This window comes from Poecilia reticulata, linkage group LG20 (genome assembly GCF_000633615.1).
Source record: "Poecilia reticulata strain Guanapo linkage group LG20, Guppy_female_1.0+MT, whole genome shotgun sequence".
Taxonomy (NCBI): Eukaryota; Metazoa; Chordata; class Actinopteri; order Cyprinodontiformes; family Poeciliidae; genus Poecilia; species Poecilia reticulata.
In genome coordinates, this window is record NC_024350.1 from 3,484,927 (window position 1) to 3,501,048 (window position 16,122).

General features: G+C 38.0%; 1 protein-coding gene across 1 annotated transcript in view; it reads right to left on the reverse strand.

The window, feature by feature from the left end:
* olfm3a (olfactomedin 3a) overlaps window positions 1-14,753 on the reverse strand; it is a 38,157-nt gene extending 23,404 nt beyond the window's left edge. The window contains exon 1 of the mRNA XM_008438343.2: window positions 14,463-14,753. Within this exon, the coding sequence (XP_008436565.1) occupies window positions 14,463-14,531 (69 nt within the window). The 5' untranslated portion in view covers window positions 14,532-14,753. The remainder of the gene's footprint in view (window positions 1-14,462) is intronic.
* Between the last annotated feature and the right edge of the window lie 1,369 nt (window positions 14,754-16,122).

Here is a 16,122-nt window from a genome sequence, read left to right on the forward strand (position 1 = left end):
AGTTGCTCTAAAAGTTGCATTGAAAGTCCATTAAAAATGCCAACTTTGCATTAAATAATAATTTACAAAATCATGCAAAGTTGGCACTTTTAATGGACTTTTAATGCAACTTTTAGAGCAACTTGGCATTAAAAGTGTCATTATTTACCGAATGACACTTAACAATTGTCATAAACATTCATAAAGACTTTATGTTCATGACAGATGTTATGTCATCTGTCATAACACAGTATCATGTCAGTCTTATGCACATCCCTTCAAATAAAGTGTTACCAAGTTTTTGAATACAAATATATGCCATTGTTCTTTTTCCGCTCCCTTTTTAATCTAAACCTTGAAAATACTCAATTAAATTCCATCACTGGCTTTCAGCAAAAGTCTAAATTTACAGAGAAAGTGGCTCACATTGCTGAAAGATCAGGAAGAAGAGAGTTTTTACTGCTAATGCTTTTGATAGTTTTTTATCAGCTGTTTTTAATATTTTATGTATTTCTCTGCTTAAATGTGAATGTTGATATCTGTAAATGGTGCTGTTATCTTGCCAGATCCTTCTTGGAAAAGTGATTGCAGATCTCAACGAGGTTTTTATCTGGTTAAATAAAAGATATTATTATTAGATGTTTTATCAGATTGCATAAGAACTTTATCTCTAGAGGTTGAGTAATTATAGCAGAACTAATCGCACAACGGGTCCAGCTGCCATTGATTGGAGACACTCCAAGCATTCTGCATTAAGAGCTGAGTGATTCTTCACCAGTGCAGACAGAGCATCTGCATCTAGTAGCATAACATTAAGTAGTATTTAGTTGCATAAATTTCATAGCGGTGGTGGACAATTATACAAGTTGGTGAAAGATGTGTAAGAAGGTATCATTTACCAAAAGGCATAATGACTTTCTATGCAAGAAGTCTTCAAATTCTCAAAGGCCCGTGTCCTCCAACATTTCAACGTGCCTCTGCTTCAACACACCTTAGTCAAATAATGAATTCGTTAGCAGGACTCAGGAGAACTTAACTGCATATTGTGGAAGCCCTTAATCCATGGATTTGTGGATTCCTGCTGTATGTGGATGAAATGAAATTATGTAATAATCTGATGAAGGTAGGCTCAGCCCAGTTCCAGCTGAAATTTGGACATCAATTTCCCTTCATCAGCATCTCAATCGTCCGTCAAGTCAATTTCCTTACACAGATGTCTCCCTGTATCCCAGAAAAACATAGCAGTGCTCTGACAGGTGGAGCAAATTAGTTGGATTTTTGGACTTTTACCTTTCTCTGAATCTGGGTTTGAATTAGCTAGTCAGTGTTTGAAACTGTGCTATACACTTTTAATTACACTCAAAGACAAAATCAGGGTGGCAGCATTGTTGTCTTGATCACAACAATGCTGCCACGCTGCCTGGCATAAGACAGAGGCCCTAAACAGATGCTATCGCTCCAGTCATCTATCAAGCTGTCTAAGCAAAAAGCCACCAGGGAACCGGAGGCCAGTGAAGTAGTATGTGCACGTCGGTACTGTAACTGATGATCATACCACTTAAACGAGTTAACATTTTAGCTCTAATGGCAGGGGGAAGATGAACTTGCATGTGCAGCCAGCTCTGCAACCACAACGATGCAGACATCTAGGACAGCAGTGACAAATGGTTACGCCCATGAGCAGAGGAGCAACAGCAATAATCCCAAGGCTGGGGGAAAAAAAAAAAAAAAAGCCACAAGAAGACACTGACAAAGAAATAGCGAACACTGTTGAGAGAGGTGGGGAGGGTGGGACAACACGGCAAAAAGAAAAAGCCATCTTCCCTGTCAGATATGACTCTTGTGAAAGGCATGCGGGGAGATTAATTTCCTAGAGGCGTGCCACCTTCTTGCCTTTTCTGACCTCGCCAAAGAGGAGATTGAATAGATAATTCTGCTGCACCTCGGCACATTCCGGCCCAGACAGACTCCGAATGAGCTGCCGTATTATCTTGTTCACACTCTCGCGTGTCTTCTCTAGGGTGCGCTTCAGTGAATTCCTGGGGCCTGAACAAGACGACGTGTCAGTCACGAGCACCGCGACGGACGATAATGAAACAGTCATCAAACATTATCGGTGAGGTAAAGTCGGTGGGCAGCTCCAGGCCGTGCTGAGTGGCACACTGTGACACTCGAGCAGAATACTAAGCAGCTGTCAACACAAACTTATTAAGGCGTAAACAAAGATAAACAACAAAGAGCTTCTGTGTACCTCAACTTCTTGCCACGGGTTAAATGTCTGCTTCACAGTGTTTTGCTGAAGTACATCAGCTGAAAGGAATAAATAGCTTTACAAGCCTTATTGTAATTAAATTTTAAGCACGGATGCGTAGGCAGTACTTTAAGCAGCCATCGGGATTTTGTGCCCAATTTCCAATCTCTGCTTTGTGTAAAGTCTTGACTTGCTGATAAAAATTTTTAATAATTCAGATTTCTCTTTAGCAACTACAGCTAATATTCAAAAATATTTTTCCTAGCCCTCCTAGCATGAGAAGATATATGCCATGTGTAAGAGAGCAGAAGCTGTAGTGGAGGGTTTTAATAACTTCTTTAAAAAACCAAATGAATAGTTTTTAAACTGAGTATAGCATCTTATATTAGCATTTAGTACATTAAACGTAGCTAGCGTTAGCTGCATAGCAAATAGCAACTCCAGTGTTCATTATCAACAATGTAGATGCTTGGAGTAACTCTAAAAATGTCTAGAAAGGAGCCAACATAACAACCTAGATTATGTTGAATGTCCAGGCATAAAAAAGAAACAAATTTGCTGTAATACTTTCAGACTTCCTGTTATCTGCTGAAAATCCTGTTTTCTCTCTATGTATTTTAATGCAGCAAAAACTGCAGACATGTCACAATATCTTGTGGCATAAACACATTTTCATTTTAAAATAGATTCCTACATATTTATCCTTCTTCTGACTTCATTTAAACTAAAAACAGCCAACTGTGAGTTTTCTTAACACAGTAACAGTCCCTACATAGAAGAGTGCTGGTGGTGCACAATATGGTAGAGTTACATATAGTGCATTGACTAGAAAAGAGATCAGATTTTTGAGTTTCAAAGTGTCAGACAGCTCTAGTCATCTGATTTTTTAACAGTCTCCTGTCCAGCAACATGCCACTCAGAACTGATGTCTGATTGTCAAGGTGAGACGCAACATATCTACTTTCACAAGAAGTAAATATACGGTTCATTACGGGTTTTTTTGCTATGATGCTCCACTTAATATATAAACTAGATTAGAAAATGTTTTGGGTTTATTTCAAATAGTAATGGAAACTGAGACAGAAAAAAGATAGGGGAAAGACAGGAAGACAGGGTGGAGAAACAGTTTAAAGGTAATGGAGAAGATAAGAGTAGAGGAGAGAAAAAAGGACAGAAAGAATACAAGTCAGCATCTTAAAAGTCTGCTGCTACACCTGCTGAAAGAAAGAAAAAACTGAAACCATAGCAACAAACAGCTGTATATACAATAACATCACTGAAAAGTACACGCTACAAGTTAATACATCATGAAAACATGCTAATCTAAACACCTGTGTGTGATATGTGTGGTTGCTTATGTAAAGTTTCTCCATTCACGTGTTCAATGAAGAACACAACAGCTGATTTCTGTTTGCATCTCTACATAACACCAGATCATTTCTGTAATTACGACTCCATCTCATGGTGTAACTCAGGTTATCTCAATTTAACATATGTTGGAATATGAACATGCTACGTCAATGTAGTTGTACAGATTCAGGAATGACCAGATTTTATAAAATGTTGTCTCAAAGGTTGCTCACCTGTTTTTTTTTTTTTTTTATTTTTTTTTTTGCTCTCAAAGAACCCTTTGAAATTCTCTCTTTCTAATTACATTCTGCAGTGGTGTCAGTGGGATGGAAAGCTAAAGCTGCCTCAGAGCCTTTTAACTACACCTTCATCTCGATCTGGAAGCAAGACGAAGTCTGTTCCTTTAAATACAGCTTTTAGCTAGTAAATACCACCCCATTAATATGATCAGCACATTCCAGCAGGCTCTTTGAAGTTATAGAGCAATTTATTTGCTTCAACTACTTTCCTTTGCTTCAGAGCGGTTTGAGAGAAGTGAATAGTTCTTGGTAAGACGTTCATCAAAGTGCCCAGACTTGTTGCTTCGAATAAAAGAAAAAAAAATCTGCAAGCACAAACATTCCTTTAAATGCCCAGCAAAGCTCGCTAACTAGCTCATGTGTTCGGTGAGGACAGCAGAGACCACACTTTGCTCTACAGTCGACGAAATGGTGAAAATTAATCTTCGGCATCGATTTCGTCTGCAGTGATTACAGAGTTTGCAAAACAATAACTTAAAAAACAATAAATTTATTAAAGTTACGGCTTTAATGAAATAGTTATTAGATTCCCAGAAATACAAACCGAATTTGAAATTTATAGCTGTTACCTTTTGTATGGCAGTTTTTAAGTCTCAGAATGAAAGGTACATTTAAGGCTGGGATTTTAATGTGTCATTGTTATTGTGTTAATTGATTTTGTAGATTTCAATACATTGAAAACTTTGATGCAATTAATTGTATTTGTTGTTTTTTTCCATACAAAAGTCCCGAGCCGGAAACTTTGCAGCGTGTTTCCAGTACCACCCATTAATCTGACACACAAACAACATCTATAAACAAAACAATGCAGGCTCTTGGTCCACCGGGGGTTAATTTTTGCTTCATGAAACAATCTGATGGGAAGCTGGACAAGACTGTTGTTGCTAAAATGAGTTAGCTTACTACTGAAGCTATTCAAGCCTAAAATATGATCTTAATTGGAAAAGAAAATGTGAACGTCCATAGTTCCCATTTCTAAAGATAATTTTTTAAAGGGAATAATCAGGGATTAATAAAATGTTTGAAAACTGATTGGGCATAATAATAGCACTTTGCAGCAATCTAATGGTTGAAAAACCTAAATAATTAAATAATTAAAATCTAAGAATATTTTTGTTGCTGAGCTCTTATGTCCGTTCAATATCCTATAAATTGTAAGTCTTCTTTTCATCGATATATGGTTTTAGACTAAACAATAAATAACTAATAAAAATATTCCTCAAGTCCCACTGCTAGTATTTCTAACAACGTCTCAAATTCTGGAGATATATAACAATTCTTCTCTCTATCAAAGAGAGGGAAAGAGAAAGAGCAAGAGATCTGGATAATTGTGGATATTTAAAGTATAAAAATTACAACCAAGACAAAGTATTTAAATAAATAATCACCATCAAAATATTTTCTGCTTTTAGTGGAGACTGTCAAAAACCTTTACATTTTATACAATAAAGTTGAAATAAACTCATCTTCTTGTGCTTCTGTATAAACTCCTGCATTTCCAGCTGCTAAGTAGGTTATTTTACATTTTGTCCTCATTACAGTAATGAATTAAAAAGTCTCCTGCGGCTGGACTACAAAATAAATACATGGAGGTCACAAATGGCTTTCCCTCACATTCCAGCCTTTTAGCTCCCTTGAAGTGATATCTATCTGATACAGAGACTTCTTAGGCTGTAATTACAGTCATCACGGAGCAGGGAGAGAGCTCTAACTGTGCCCCTGGTAGTTTCAACATCACGTCACAACTCCTGTAATTATGGCTAGATGTGTTATTATCGGAGCCACACTCAGCGGAGCACAAAGAAGTTAAGAAAAATAATTAAATAAATAAATAATGTTTAAAGCATCATATTCGTCATTTATCTCAAAGCCGCATTTTGTAATTACAGATATTCATACAGCCGATGTTGATGGATCAGTTTTCGGATGAGTACTTTCAGGTAATCATTTTCCTGTCGGTTTTGCGGCCTAACTGTGTTGACGAATGGTTAAAAAGTGACATCTTCAGTTTACCTCCTGGGTGAAAAATAGTCGCGTGAGGAATGAAACCTTTCGGCATCTTTTAATTTGTTGCAAACCCAGATAAATTACCCCGGGCACGTTATCAAGATAAATGCTAATGCGAGAATGAAAAGAACATCAAATATGCAAGAAATGGTGGCAGCTCGAGGAAGGCTATGCCCCCTCCGAAAATTACTTCAAAAGCACCCTGTATGTTTGAAATGAGTAACAAGCAAAAGGATGCTGTATTACTGACAGGGTGTCACATTTTCTCTGTGTGATCTTTCCTGTCATTTCCACACTTCATTTCATGTTTTGTTATTTTTTTGTTTATGCGATCAGAGTCTCATTATGTGACCTAAAACCTTTGAGTGGAAGTGGAGGTTTAAAGCCGCTGCCTTTTGTGTTCAGATGTGAGCTTTTTCTGTGTGTAGCGTGTTTGCGTGCCTGCCACCTACATACAATGGCTAACAAGAGGGCAAGTGCCTACACAAATAACCCCGTCCTACAGGTGCCAAAGCCCAATCTGTGAGTGAAACGATGTGGAAAGACTCAAATCATCCAAGCAGTGCTCATGCTCAGCGGTGATATAAAGTGCCTTGTAGAAATATTCACACACACACACGCACGCACGCACACACAGTTTTCATTGCAACAAAATGTGAGTGTGTGTATGTATCTTACTGGAATTAGATGTGGCAGACAAAAGCAAAGCAGAAAATACTGTGAAGTGAAAGAAAAAGAAAACCTGGTTTTATGCTTTTTAAAAAATGTTTTAAAAATCTGAAATGTTTCCTATGGTTTTAACTTCTGCCTCCCTATCTGGGACTCAAACCCGATCTGATACTTTAGTCAAAACGCTGTTTGACAGGGACTGCAACCTCTAGGTTTTTAGAAACGTCGTCAACTAGGACTCTAAACCCCGTAGGACTTTAGTTAAACGTCATTTAACTGGGACTCTAACCCACGGTCTACTCAAGGGACTCTAACCCAAATAGGGCTACGAGTGGGGGACAGTACCCACGCCTTTCCGGGAGGGCTGTACATCATTAAAAACTAAACACAGAGAAAGAGGAATAAAAAAGAAATTTATAAATAGATAAAAAGTAAAGATAAACACATTAAAAACGTCAAAGACATCAAAACCCGCACTCTAACCCTAATTTAACCATAAGCAACTCTAAACAGGTGGGTTTTAAGTTCAGATTTAAAGGCACCCAGTGTTTCAGCTGTTTTACAGTTATATTATTCCAAATTTGTGGTGCAAGAAAACTGAATGCTGCTTCTCCTCATTTGGTTCTGGTTCTGGGGATGCAGAGCAGACCAGTGTAGGGACTTTAAAACTGGTGTTATGTGCTCTATCTTCCTGGTTTTAGTGAGAATACGAGCAGCAGCGGTCTGGATTAGCTGCAGCTCTTTGATTGATTTATTAGTCAGACCTGTGAAGACACTGTTGCAGTAATCAATGCGGCTAAAGATAAGCCTGGCGGGCCACTAGGCTTTACTTGCGTGAAGCCTTTGCCTTTCGCTTCACATTAATGCGTTTCGTTGTGTTGGTCTGTCAAATGCCATATCTGTCTGTCAAATGCCATATCAAACGCCAAATATGCTAAAAAGGATGGATTTGTTTCTACTGTAATGAAACATTACCTGGAATAAGAGAGCTCAGCTCAACTGCAGCATGAAAGTCATTTGAATAATAAAGTAAGATTAGTCAAATGGGCAAAGTACGTCAAATATATGTAGGTCTATAAACATTGCAGGTTCAGAATGCATGAAAAATTGTTACAGCCTTATTACACAGTAAAACTTCTGTCTTTAAAAGTTAAGTTTTGACCTTTGTTATTCTTTTACTAGTGCTTTGCTTTCTTTGGAAGAAAAATGCGAAAGACTGGATAGAAATTCCATCAATTTCAAAAGAATCAACATCTCATACCAGTGAAAACACAGTCATATTCAGTCAATTGGAATGTTATTGAAAATGTTATATTATTCTCTAGCCTTTACTTCTGGTTAAATAAATATTTCATTTACTCCTGCTAAATAAGCATTTACATCAGACAAATACAAAAAAAATGATGTAGAAATGTGACTTTAATGAAAGGTTAATACCTTCTTAGAGGTTATTATATTCAAACTGTACTTTATTATGACAAATGTACCTCATTGAGTCATATTCTATTTTATAAAACATGACTGTAAAGTACAAATAAACATGCAGCAGTGTCGTTACATGGACTTCAATCTTAATCTTGTACATCCAAATCAACACAAACTTAAACAAAGATTTAAATCTTTAAAGTCTGATATGAGCATGACGTCACCAATTATGTTTGATTTGAACAACAAACTGTAAAGTGCATTTACTCCTTGAACACATCAGCCTTAAACACCACTGTGCAATAAATGAGAGCTAATTAGCTGCTAATGTACAAAATAACCCATGAAACACTGGCATTTCCATTAGCTTAAAGCTAACTTGCCAAAACCCACATGTAGAACGAAAAACAATCTCTCAAAACTTTACAACATCCAACATCAACTCACCATGTTGGGCAATACTCAAAAACGTAAGTAAGAAGTAGTTTTAAGGTTAGTTTAGCTTGCTTGCCTCAAAAGATGGCGACAAAAAAACTGTTAAGTACTGTTAAGTTCACTGTTAAGTACCTTGAAACACTGAAATAAACCGCAGTGACCACTAGTGGATGAATTCAGCAATATAAGATGCTGTTTGCAGTTTGTCAAAATCAGCATGTTAATGGAAGCTGCTCTGCTCAGATGAGTCCACAGCTGACTTTATTTAGCAAATATAAATATAAAACACAGCAACTAATACTGCAGAACACACCCTAATAAAAGGCAGAACCCTAATAAAAGGATTTATATTTTTTCTTCAGGAGGAACAGGGAAGCTGTTCAGAGTTGACGGGAAGATGAGTAGAGGTAAATGGAGAGGAATCTTGACACCAACCTTAAACATACATACAGCCAGAGGTAAAACAGAATTTACATCAAAGCTTTTCTGTGTCTCCCAAATGTACAATACCAAAACCATCCATCCATTTTCTTACACCCTTGTTCCTTGGTGGGGTCGGGAGGGTTGCTGGTGCCTATCTCCAGCTAACATTCTGGGCGAGAGGCAGGGTTCACCCTGGACAGGTTGCTAGTCTGTCGCAGGGCAACACAGACACACAGGACAAACAACCATGCACACACACTCACACCTAGGGTCAATTTGGAGAGGCCAATTAACCTGACAGTCATGTTTTTGGATTGTGGGAGGAGGCCAGGGTGCCCGGAGAGGGCCCACGCATGCACAGGGAGGGCATGCAGGCTCCATGGAGGGGGACTGGGGCTGGGAATCGAACCCAGAGCCTTCTTGCTGCAAGGCAACAGCTCTACCAACTGCGCCACTGTGCAGCCCCCAATACTGAAACGCTAATAAAAATCTTTGGATGGAATTATGCATCTTCCTGCACTACTGAGACCTGAGGCAGATATGCAGAAATGTGAAAGTGTATAACAAAACTAATCAGGAAACATCCAACACATTTTCCATGATGTAGGGGGATTGTTTTGATTTGCTTTGCTGCATCAAGGTCACGTTAGCCTTGACCTATTGATTTAAAATTGTGCATTGCATCATCATATTCCTTTTAGAAGTTAAAGATCAAGAGAAAGAGCTTTTTAGTCTGTTAAAAATCTCTCAAAGGGAGCATAGCCAACTCAAACAGAAGAATGTTTCATATTTTAAAATTCATATTAAACATTTTACTGGAGAATTAACTTTCTCTGTAAGTGTGTTATGGGCATAAAATGTTTCACAGGAGGTCTGGTGTTAGTGTTTGGAAAATAGACCAAGGCAAGGACTTTTTCTAACCCAACCTTCTAAAGCAAATTAAGCTTCATGATGAAAAAAATTAGATGCATTTTAGCTTCAGTCCTTCTGTATACAAAACTCTAAGTCATCTGGGTGTAAGTAGTCTTTAGAGTCGCTATTATGTGGTGTATTTTCCCCTGACAAATTTACACAGAAATAAAAACACAACTGCATATGAATGCTCACTGCAAAATCTCACTAAATGCTTCACAAACGTTTGCATTGTCTAACGACATCACAACAGGATAGAGCTGATCAGATGGCAGCGGAAACCTACTTTTTGAGAAATTTTTTCACCAGGCAGTCTATCTAAATCGTGTGTTTCATTTGAATCGGAAGATGTTTGACCTTACACATTTTACTATGACGATCCCCAAGCCCTGACAGATCCTGCTGTGGATGGTGGAGCTGAAGCAAACGTGGGTGATTATCATAATTGTCTTCTGAACTTTAATCCATACAAATCTGTTTATGTTTCCAGTTTGAATCTTTCCATCTGATTGGCTTCCTGGCATCAACATAGTTATGTGATTTGCCAACGAGGGACACTGCATGCAGTCTGAGCTCTCATCTGAACAGCTTCTCTCTTCCTAGCTGCCAAGCGATGACATTTCTTTCCCATTTGTTTTAGATTTGAGTGATGGTGGCCGTTTGGTCTGTATAGGAACTTTGACTGATGTCAGTCTTCTTTTTTTAACATAATATATGACATAAGGCCCATAAAAGTTGGCCGATTTTAACATAGCAGTAATATTGTTGGCTGTCGATATGGGCCCACATTTTCATAAAAATGCAACAATATTCAAAATGATCACTAAAGATGTTTGATAATGAATTTCAATTTCATGAATCACTTCTATTTGCTTTATTGAAGCTAAATTTTCTAGGATTGTATGAAGTGTTTTCAAATCAAGCGCTGCACTAATATCACAATATGTGATATATTGTGCAGGCCTAAGGTATACCGTTCTTAACTGTAATAAAATCAGTAGCCAAATTATGTAGCATGTTAGGGTTTTGTCATTACCTTGACATTATACTCTATTAAAGGGGTATTATGTATTTTACAGGAACATAGTGCCATTTTGTAGCACAATCAAGTAACTATGTCACCTTCAGTTGTAATCAAAATGCTCTTTGTATAAAACATGACATAAAAGAAAATTAACGCCTTGCAATTGGGCCTATGTGTCTTTAAGAAATTCCTGCTCTGTCCGACACTCAACCTTCAGCACGCCATCCAAACAATTTAAAAGTAACAAACATGAACAAGAAGTGCAAAAGACATATATTTTTGTACTACAATAATCTTAACATGCACAAAAAGGAGTAGGAAGAAGTAAGAAGTAGGGGTGCACCGACTGCAGTTTTCTGGCCGATTGCCGATTACTAATCTTTCAAAAAGCTTAACCTGCCGATTCAGATTTTGGCCGATACCAATTTTTTTTTGTCTGAAATGTTACTCAATATAGCAAGAAAGTTGTCGAGTTGGCAACAGTGGGGTCACTATTGTTAATTATAAGTGTGCAGATACAACTTGGAGAGCTGGTCTGTCAGTCAAACCTTTCTCACCAGAGAGCAAAAGAGGACAGTGGTTGATTCTTGCACATTTGGCAAGCTATATAAGATTGGTGGATAAGATCGGCTTCACGTGTAAAAATCGGCTGTTCACGATCTCTCAAAATTAAGAAAATCGGCACCAATAAATCAGCTGGCCAATAAATCGGTGCACCCCTAGTAAGAAGCTTATGAACTCCTACCCCATAAAATCATACTATGTTTTCAGATGGACCCTCATTATGAAATAAAAGAACAAAAACATCTCTTGGTGGCATAAACAACCATTCTTTGGCGCATTGGACTGAGAAGTAGTTTGTGTGAACTTGCAGTTCCGCCAGGTTGTTTGGCATTTTCTGCTGCTGCTGCTAGTCTGAAGGAGCTGAGCAAGGACGTTGCAGGGGCGGGATGCTCTGTGGGACTACAACTCCATGGCAGAGTTTTGGGGGTAAAACTCTGGACTTTCATGAGTGATTAACATTATGGCATGACATAAAGTTTACAAAACTTATTCATACATAACACTGCTCCCTTTAAGATGATCTGTCTCCTTTAACCACATGTCTTACAGTCACAGGGGTAAAACCCTAACTGTAGTTATGATGAGAATAGTACCTGGGTTCAATTAGCAACCAATGTGCAACTATCCAGCAGGCCAAGATGATAGGGGGAAAATATCTCCATGCAAATATTCCATTACATCCCAAAAGCTCTTAAGGGATCTTTCATGAACACTGCAGCAGCAATAGATGCCAAACCGAATCACCACAACAAAGAAAAATCCATACCATTAGCTCAACATATACTCCCTTTATTTCAGAAAGCGGTTAGTTAAAATGCTCTCCCAAAACTGCAAAGCTAAAGCTTGTGTGAACGGCTGCAGGGGTCGTTCTGGGGCATCCGTAAACACATACAGTTAAATGCCGAGAAGTAATGACTGCCACCCCTGAACAAAGCCTCCTGTACAAGGTCTGACAGCCCGAGACTGACAGCTTAATCATTTCCAGCTCTGTATAATACCATGAAAGGCTCGTCTTCCCAGACAAATCGAAAACACCGAGGCTGAAAGGCTGAAGCAATTTGCATGCAGCTCCAGATAAAATAATGTCTCCTTTTTTTTTTTTTTGCCTTAATGGCAGCTTGGCAATTATTATCAGAAGCCGATGAAAGATAAAAACTGGCTTCATAGAGCCAACAATATGCACAGAGATAATTGCACAGGGATAGTTCACCGAAAGTAATTTCACTACTTTCTTATGAACTGAGAACTTTAGAAATTCTTCTAAAATATCAAGACCAAATGCATTCGACAAGCACCGAGCAGGAACGGGTAGAAACGCACCAATCTGTTGGCCAGCGGACCTGATTAGCCGATTTTCTCTAGACTGTGTCTGATTTGGGAACAATGGGTCAAACACTAAACATGTAAAACATTCTTCCTTGTATTTGTTTAAGCAGTCAAAACTGAGAAATCCTTTCCAGTCAGAAAATGCTACAACCAATTTTGTATCTTGATCATTTTTTAAAAAACAGGATATATATCTTGTAGTATATATTGTACAATTAATACATATTTTAGTTCTTTTTCTGCACTTTCTCTGTTCTTAATCATTAGAATCGAAAAATATGAATCAGTCAATCTTGCTGCATATCTAGAAAAGGTATGTCAAATCATTTTAATAACAAAAAAATAAAAAATAAAAACAGTTCTGAACCGTATTTCCTCCTGGCAAATGACATAAGGCATGATCTGACTAACAAAACTGGCATTGACTAGATTAGTGCTCTAATTGATTAGTCACCAATCTCTTAACCAAAGAATCTGATTTTAGAGAGCGAATGAGCAACTACGTCTTCACAGAACCGTTAAAAAAAGAAAAAGGTTTAGAAAACTGGTTTTAATTCCTTGAAGACGCCTCTGTTTTTCTGCAAAGGCAGGGAAGCAGAGCAACGATGTCGCGGATTCACCACCAGCAGGAGTGGACAGCAGCTCCCCCACTATCACTAACACACAGAGACCCTGATCCCCAAGCAGCACAGTGTCCCTCCCATTTATCATATGCGACTTTTTGTTATTGCACTTTAGTCTTACCATGATCTGAGCATGCATCTCCATTGCCAACAAAACCGCTCAAGGTTAGGTTCAAGCAATAAGCCAGCATCTTGACAGGAACAGGCAGACATAAAGATGAATGTGTTTTTTCTTTTTTGTGCAGGGTACTGAGGCTGTGACACAAACACATGACAGTGCACAGCATACACACAAGCCACATAAGGTCTAAATGCATTGTAAAAAAATATATATATATATATATGGAATTAATGGTAAAATCCTGCAAAATGCTGTTGCCAGAAATTTACTACAAACTACAAACACCCTGTATGTCACAGTAAAATATACTTCATTTGATTTCAGTGTGATAGTTAATACCTTATTTTTGTCTAATGCTAATTAAGCTTCAAATCTGACAGATTGAAATGAAATGATGCAAAGTAGAAAACCATCACATCATTTTGTTTCTTTAAATCTACAGAAATTTGATACAGAAGTGTAACCTTGATTATATGTAATTTTGCTTAGTTTCAGGATTTTTTTCCCACTCTTTTTACCTAACTGTAATATTTTATGTCTCTTTAAACATTTTGGAGAAAAAAATGAAAGTGTAGCTTGATCACCATCAGTTATGATAAATTTAGCCTTTTCACAATTTTTTTGTTATTTTTACAGACAATTTTTAATAGTGCACAGGTTATGTTGGAAGATGGAGAATCACCATTGATGAAGGCAGTCACTGTTGCTAATGTTGTGCTTGTTGCTTATTCCTGTTTCATTTTAACATATTTAATTCTCACATTAATATATCCAGTCTGTCTTTTCCAGAACAAACCATGAACCGTGCCATAAAGCCAATATCCCAACTTTAAATCTACTAGTCAGATTAAATCAAGCTAAATCAGTAATATTATCTTATCTTAGGAGTTTTCAGTTGAGTTTGTATTGTCGGTATAAAGAAACGAGCAACGGCGCATCGCTCCGAATATCAAACTCCAAAATAAATGGCAGTAAGAGCAGTATTTCATTGTCATTCAGAAGGAACAAGTGTGGGACAGCAGACGAGGCAAAATGTAGGAAGAAGCAAACTCACCATGGACGGATAGAGTCCGAACACGGTGAGGGAAAGGAGCGGGTACAGGACGCTCAGAAGGAACCTCATGCTGCCAGGTTTCGGGCGGCCACTTTCCTCCGGGGGTCCTCAGTCCTTTCCTTCTTTTGCGCGGAGCTGCCGCCTCACGGCGTCTTCGTGTTTTTGTTTTTTTTTATGACCGAGGAACCGCAGAGAGCGCGCGCTGACAGCGGTACGGAAGCCACGCGTTCAGCGGCATCACACCCACCGTTTCCCGGTGCTCTGACTGGAGGCAGCGCCGAGGAGGGGGGAAAAAGAGGAAAAGTTTGAAGTGGAGGAGAAATATTTAAATATTTCAGTCCTTGTGTGGACTGCAGGGGAGGCGCACCAAGTGACATCACCAGATAGATAGATAGATAGATAGATAGATAGATAGATAGATAGATAGATAGATAGATAGATAGATAGATAGATAGATAGATAGATAGATAGATAGANATAGATAGATAGATAGATAGATAGATAGATAGATAGATAGATAGATAGATAGATAGATAGATAGATAGATAGATAGATAGATAGATAGATAGATAAGCAAAAATTATATATTGCTGCACAACAAGCACACAGCTCTGTGTAATTTATTAGAATTTTATTTGTGAGTAACACAAATAATCACATAACTGTAAAATGGAAGGGAAACTATAAAACCATAAAAATAGACAAATGTGGCATGGATTTGTATTCAGCTTCTTTTAATGTGACTAAATAAAATTCTGAGCAACCTTGTTTTCAGAAGACCCCTGATTAGTAAATATAAATAACGAAAGTATAATTTAATCTCAGCTGTACTGTGCTGCTCTTGAGAACCTCGTGAAGATAAAAGTATATACAGCAGACAGGCTGAACCATTTTGTCATAAGAAAACAGAACAGTATGGGACAACTGCAAGCATAGTAAGACTTGGTCTTCTACCTCAACCCACCTCTCAGGTGGAGAAAGAATCAGTAAAACAGTCAAGAGGACTTTGGAGGAACTGCAATTTAGTTCAGGTGGAACAATCTACTCGCAGGATAATAACTACTTACCTACCTACTTATCCACCATCCTACCTTCTTTCCTTCCTACCTGCTTGCCTAACTAGCTAGCTCACTACCTATATCTATCTTTCCATCTACTTACTTGCCAGCCTGCCTACCCACCTCCATAACTACCTAATATAATATATTATATATTTCCAGAAATGTTCCACAGCTTTAAAATACAGGCAGTGTCTGTTTGGAATATTTAGGAAATCTGTTTTCAAACATCTAAATGAGCTAAATCAATCTATTGGGTCCAGCTGAGAAACCAGCAGAAATGTTTTCCATCGGCTGCTCTCTAGCATGATAAAAGGCAGAATCATCCCAATCATTGTCTGTTTGGTAACTGATCTCTAGGTATACGTACATTCAAGTTTCCATATGCATTTGTATATTTCAATGTCAACTAACATCACACAGAAGTTTGCGTTCTCTTAAAAAGTTAGGTAAAAGGGTGAATATTAAATTGGGGCCATTGATACTGTTAAATATTAGCCAATAACCTGTGAGGTATATCACAAGTTAAGGGTGAAAAATGTGATTCTACACTTTGTGGAGCAGCTGCAGAACCTGGAAGCAGTGAGTTCTGACCAGCAGGT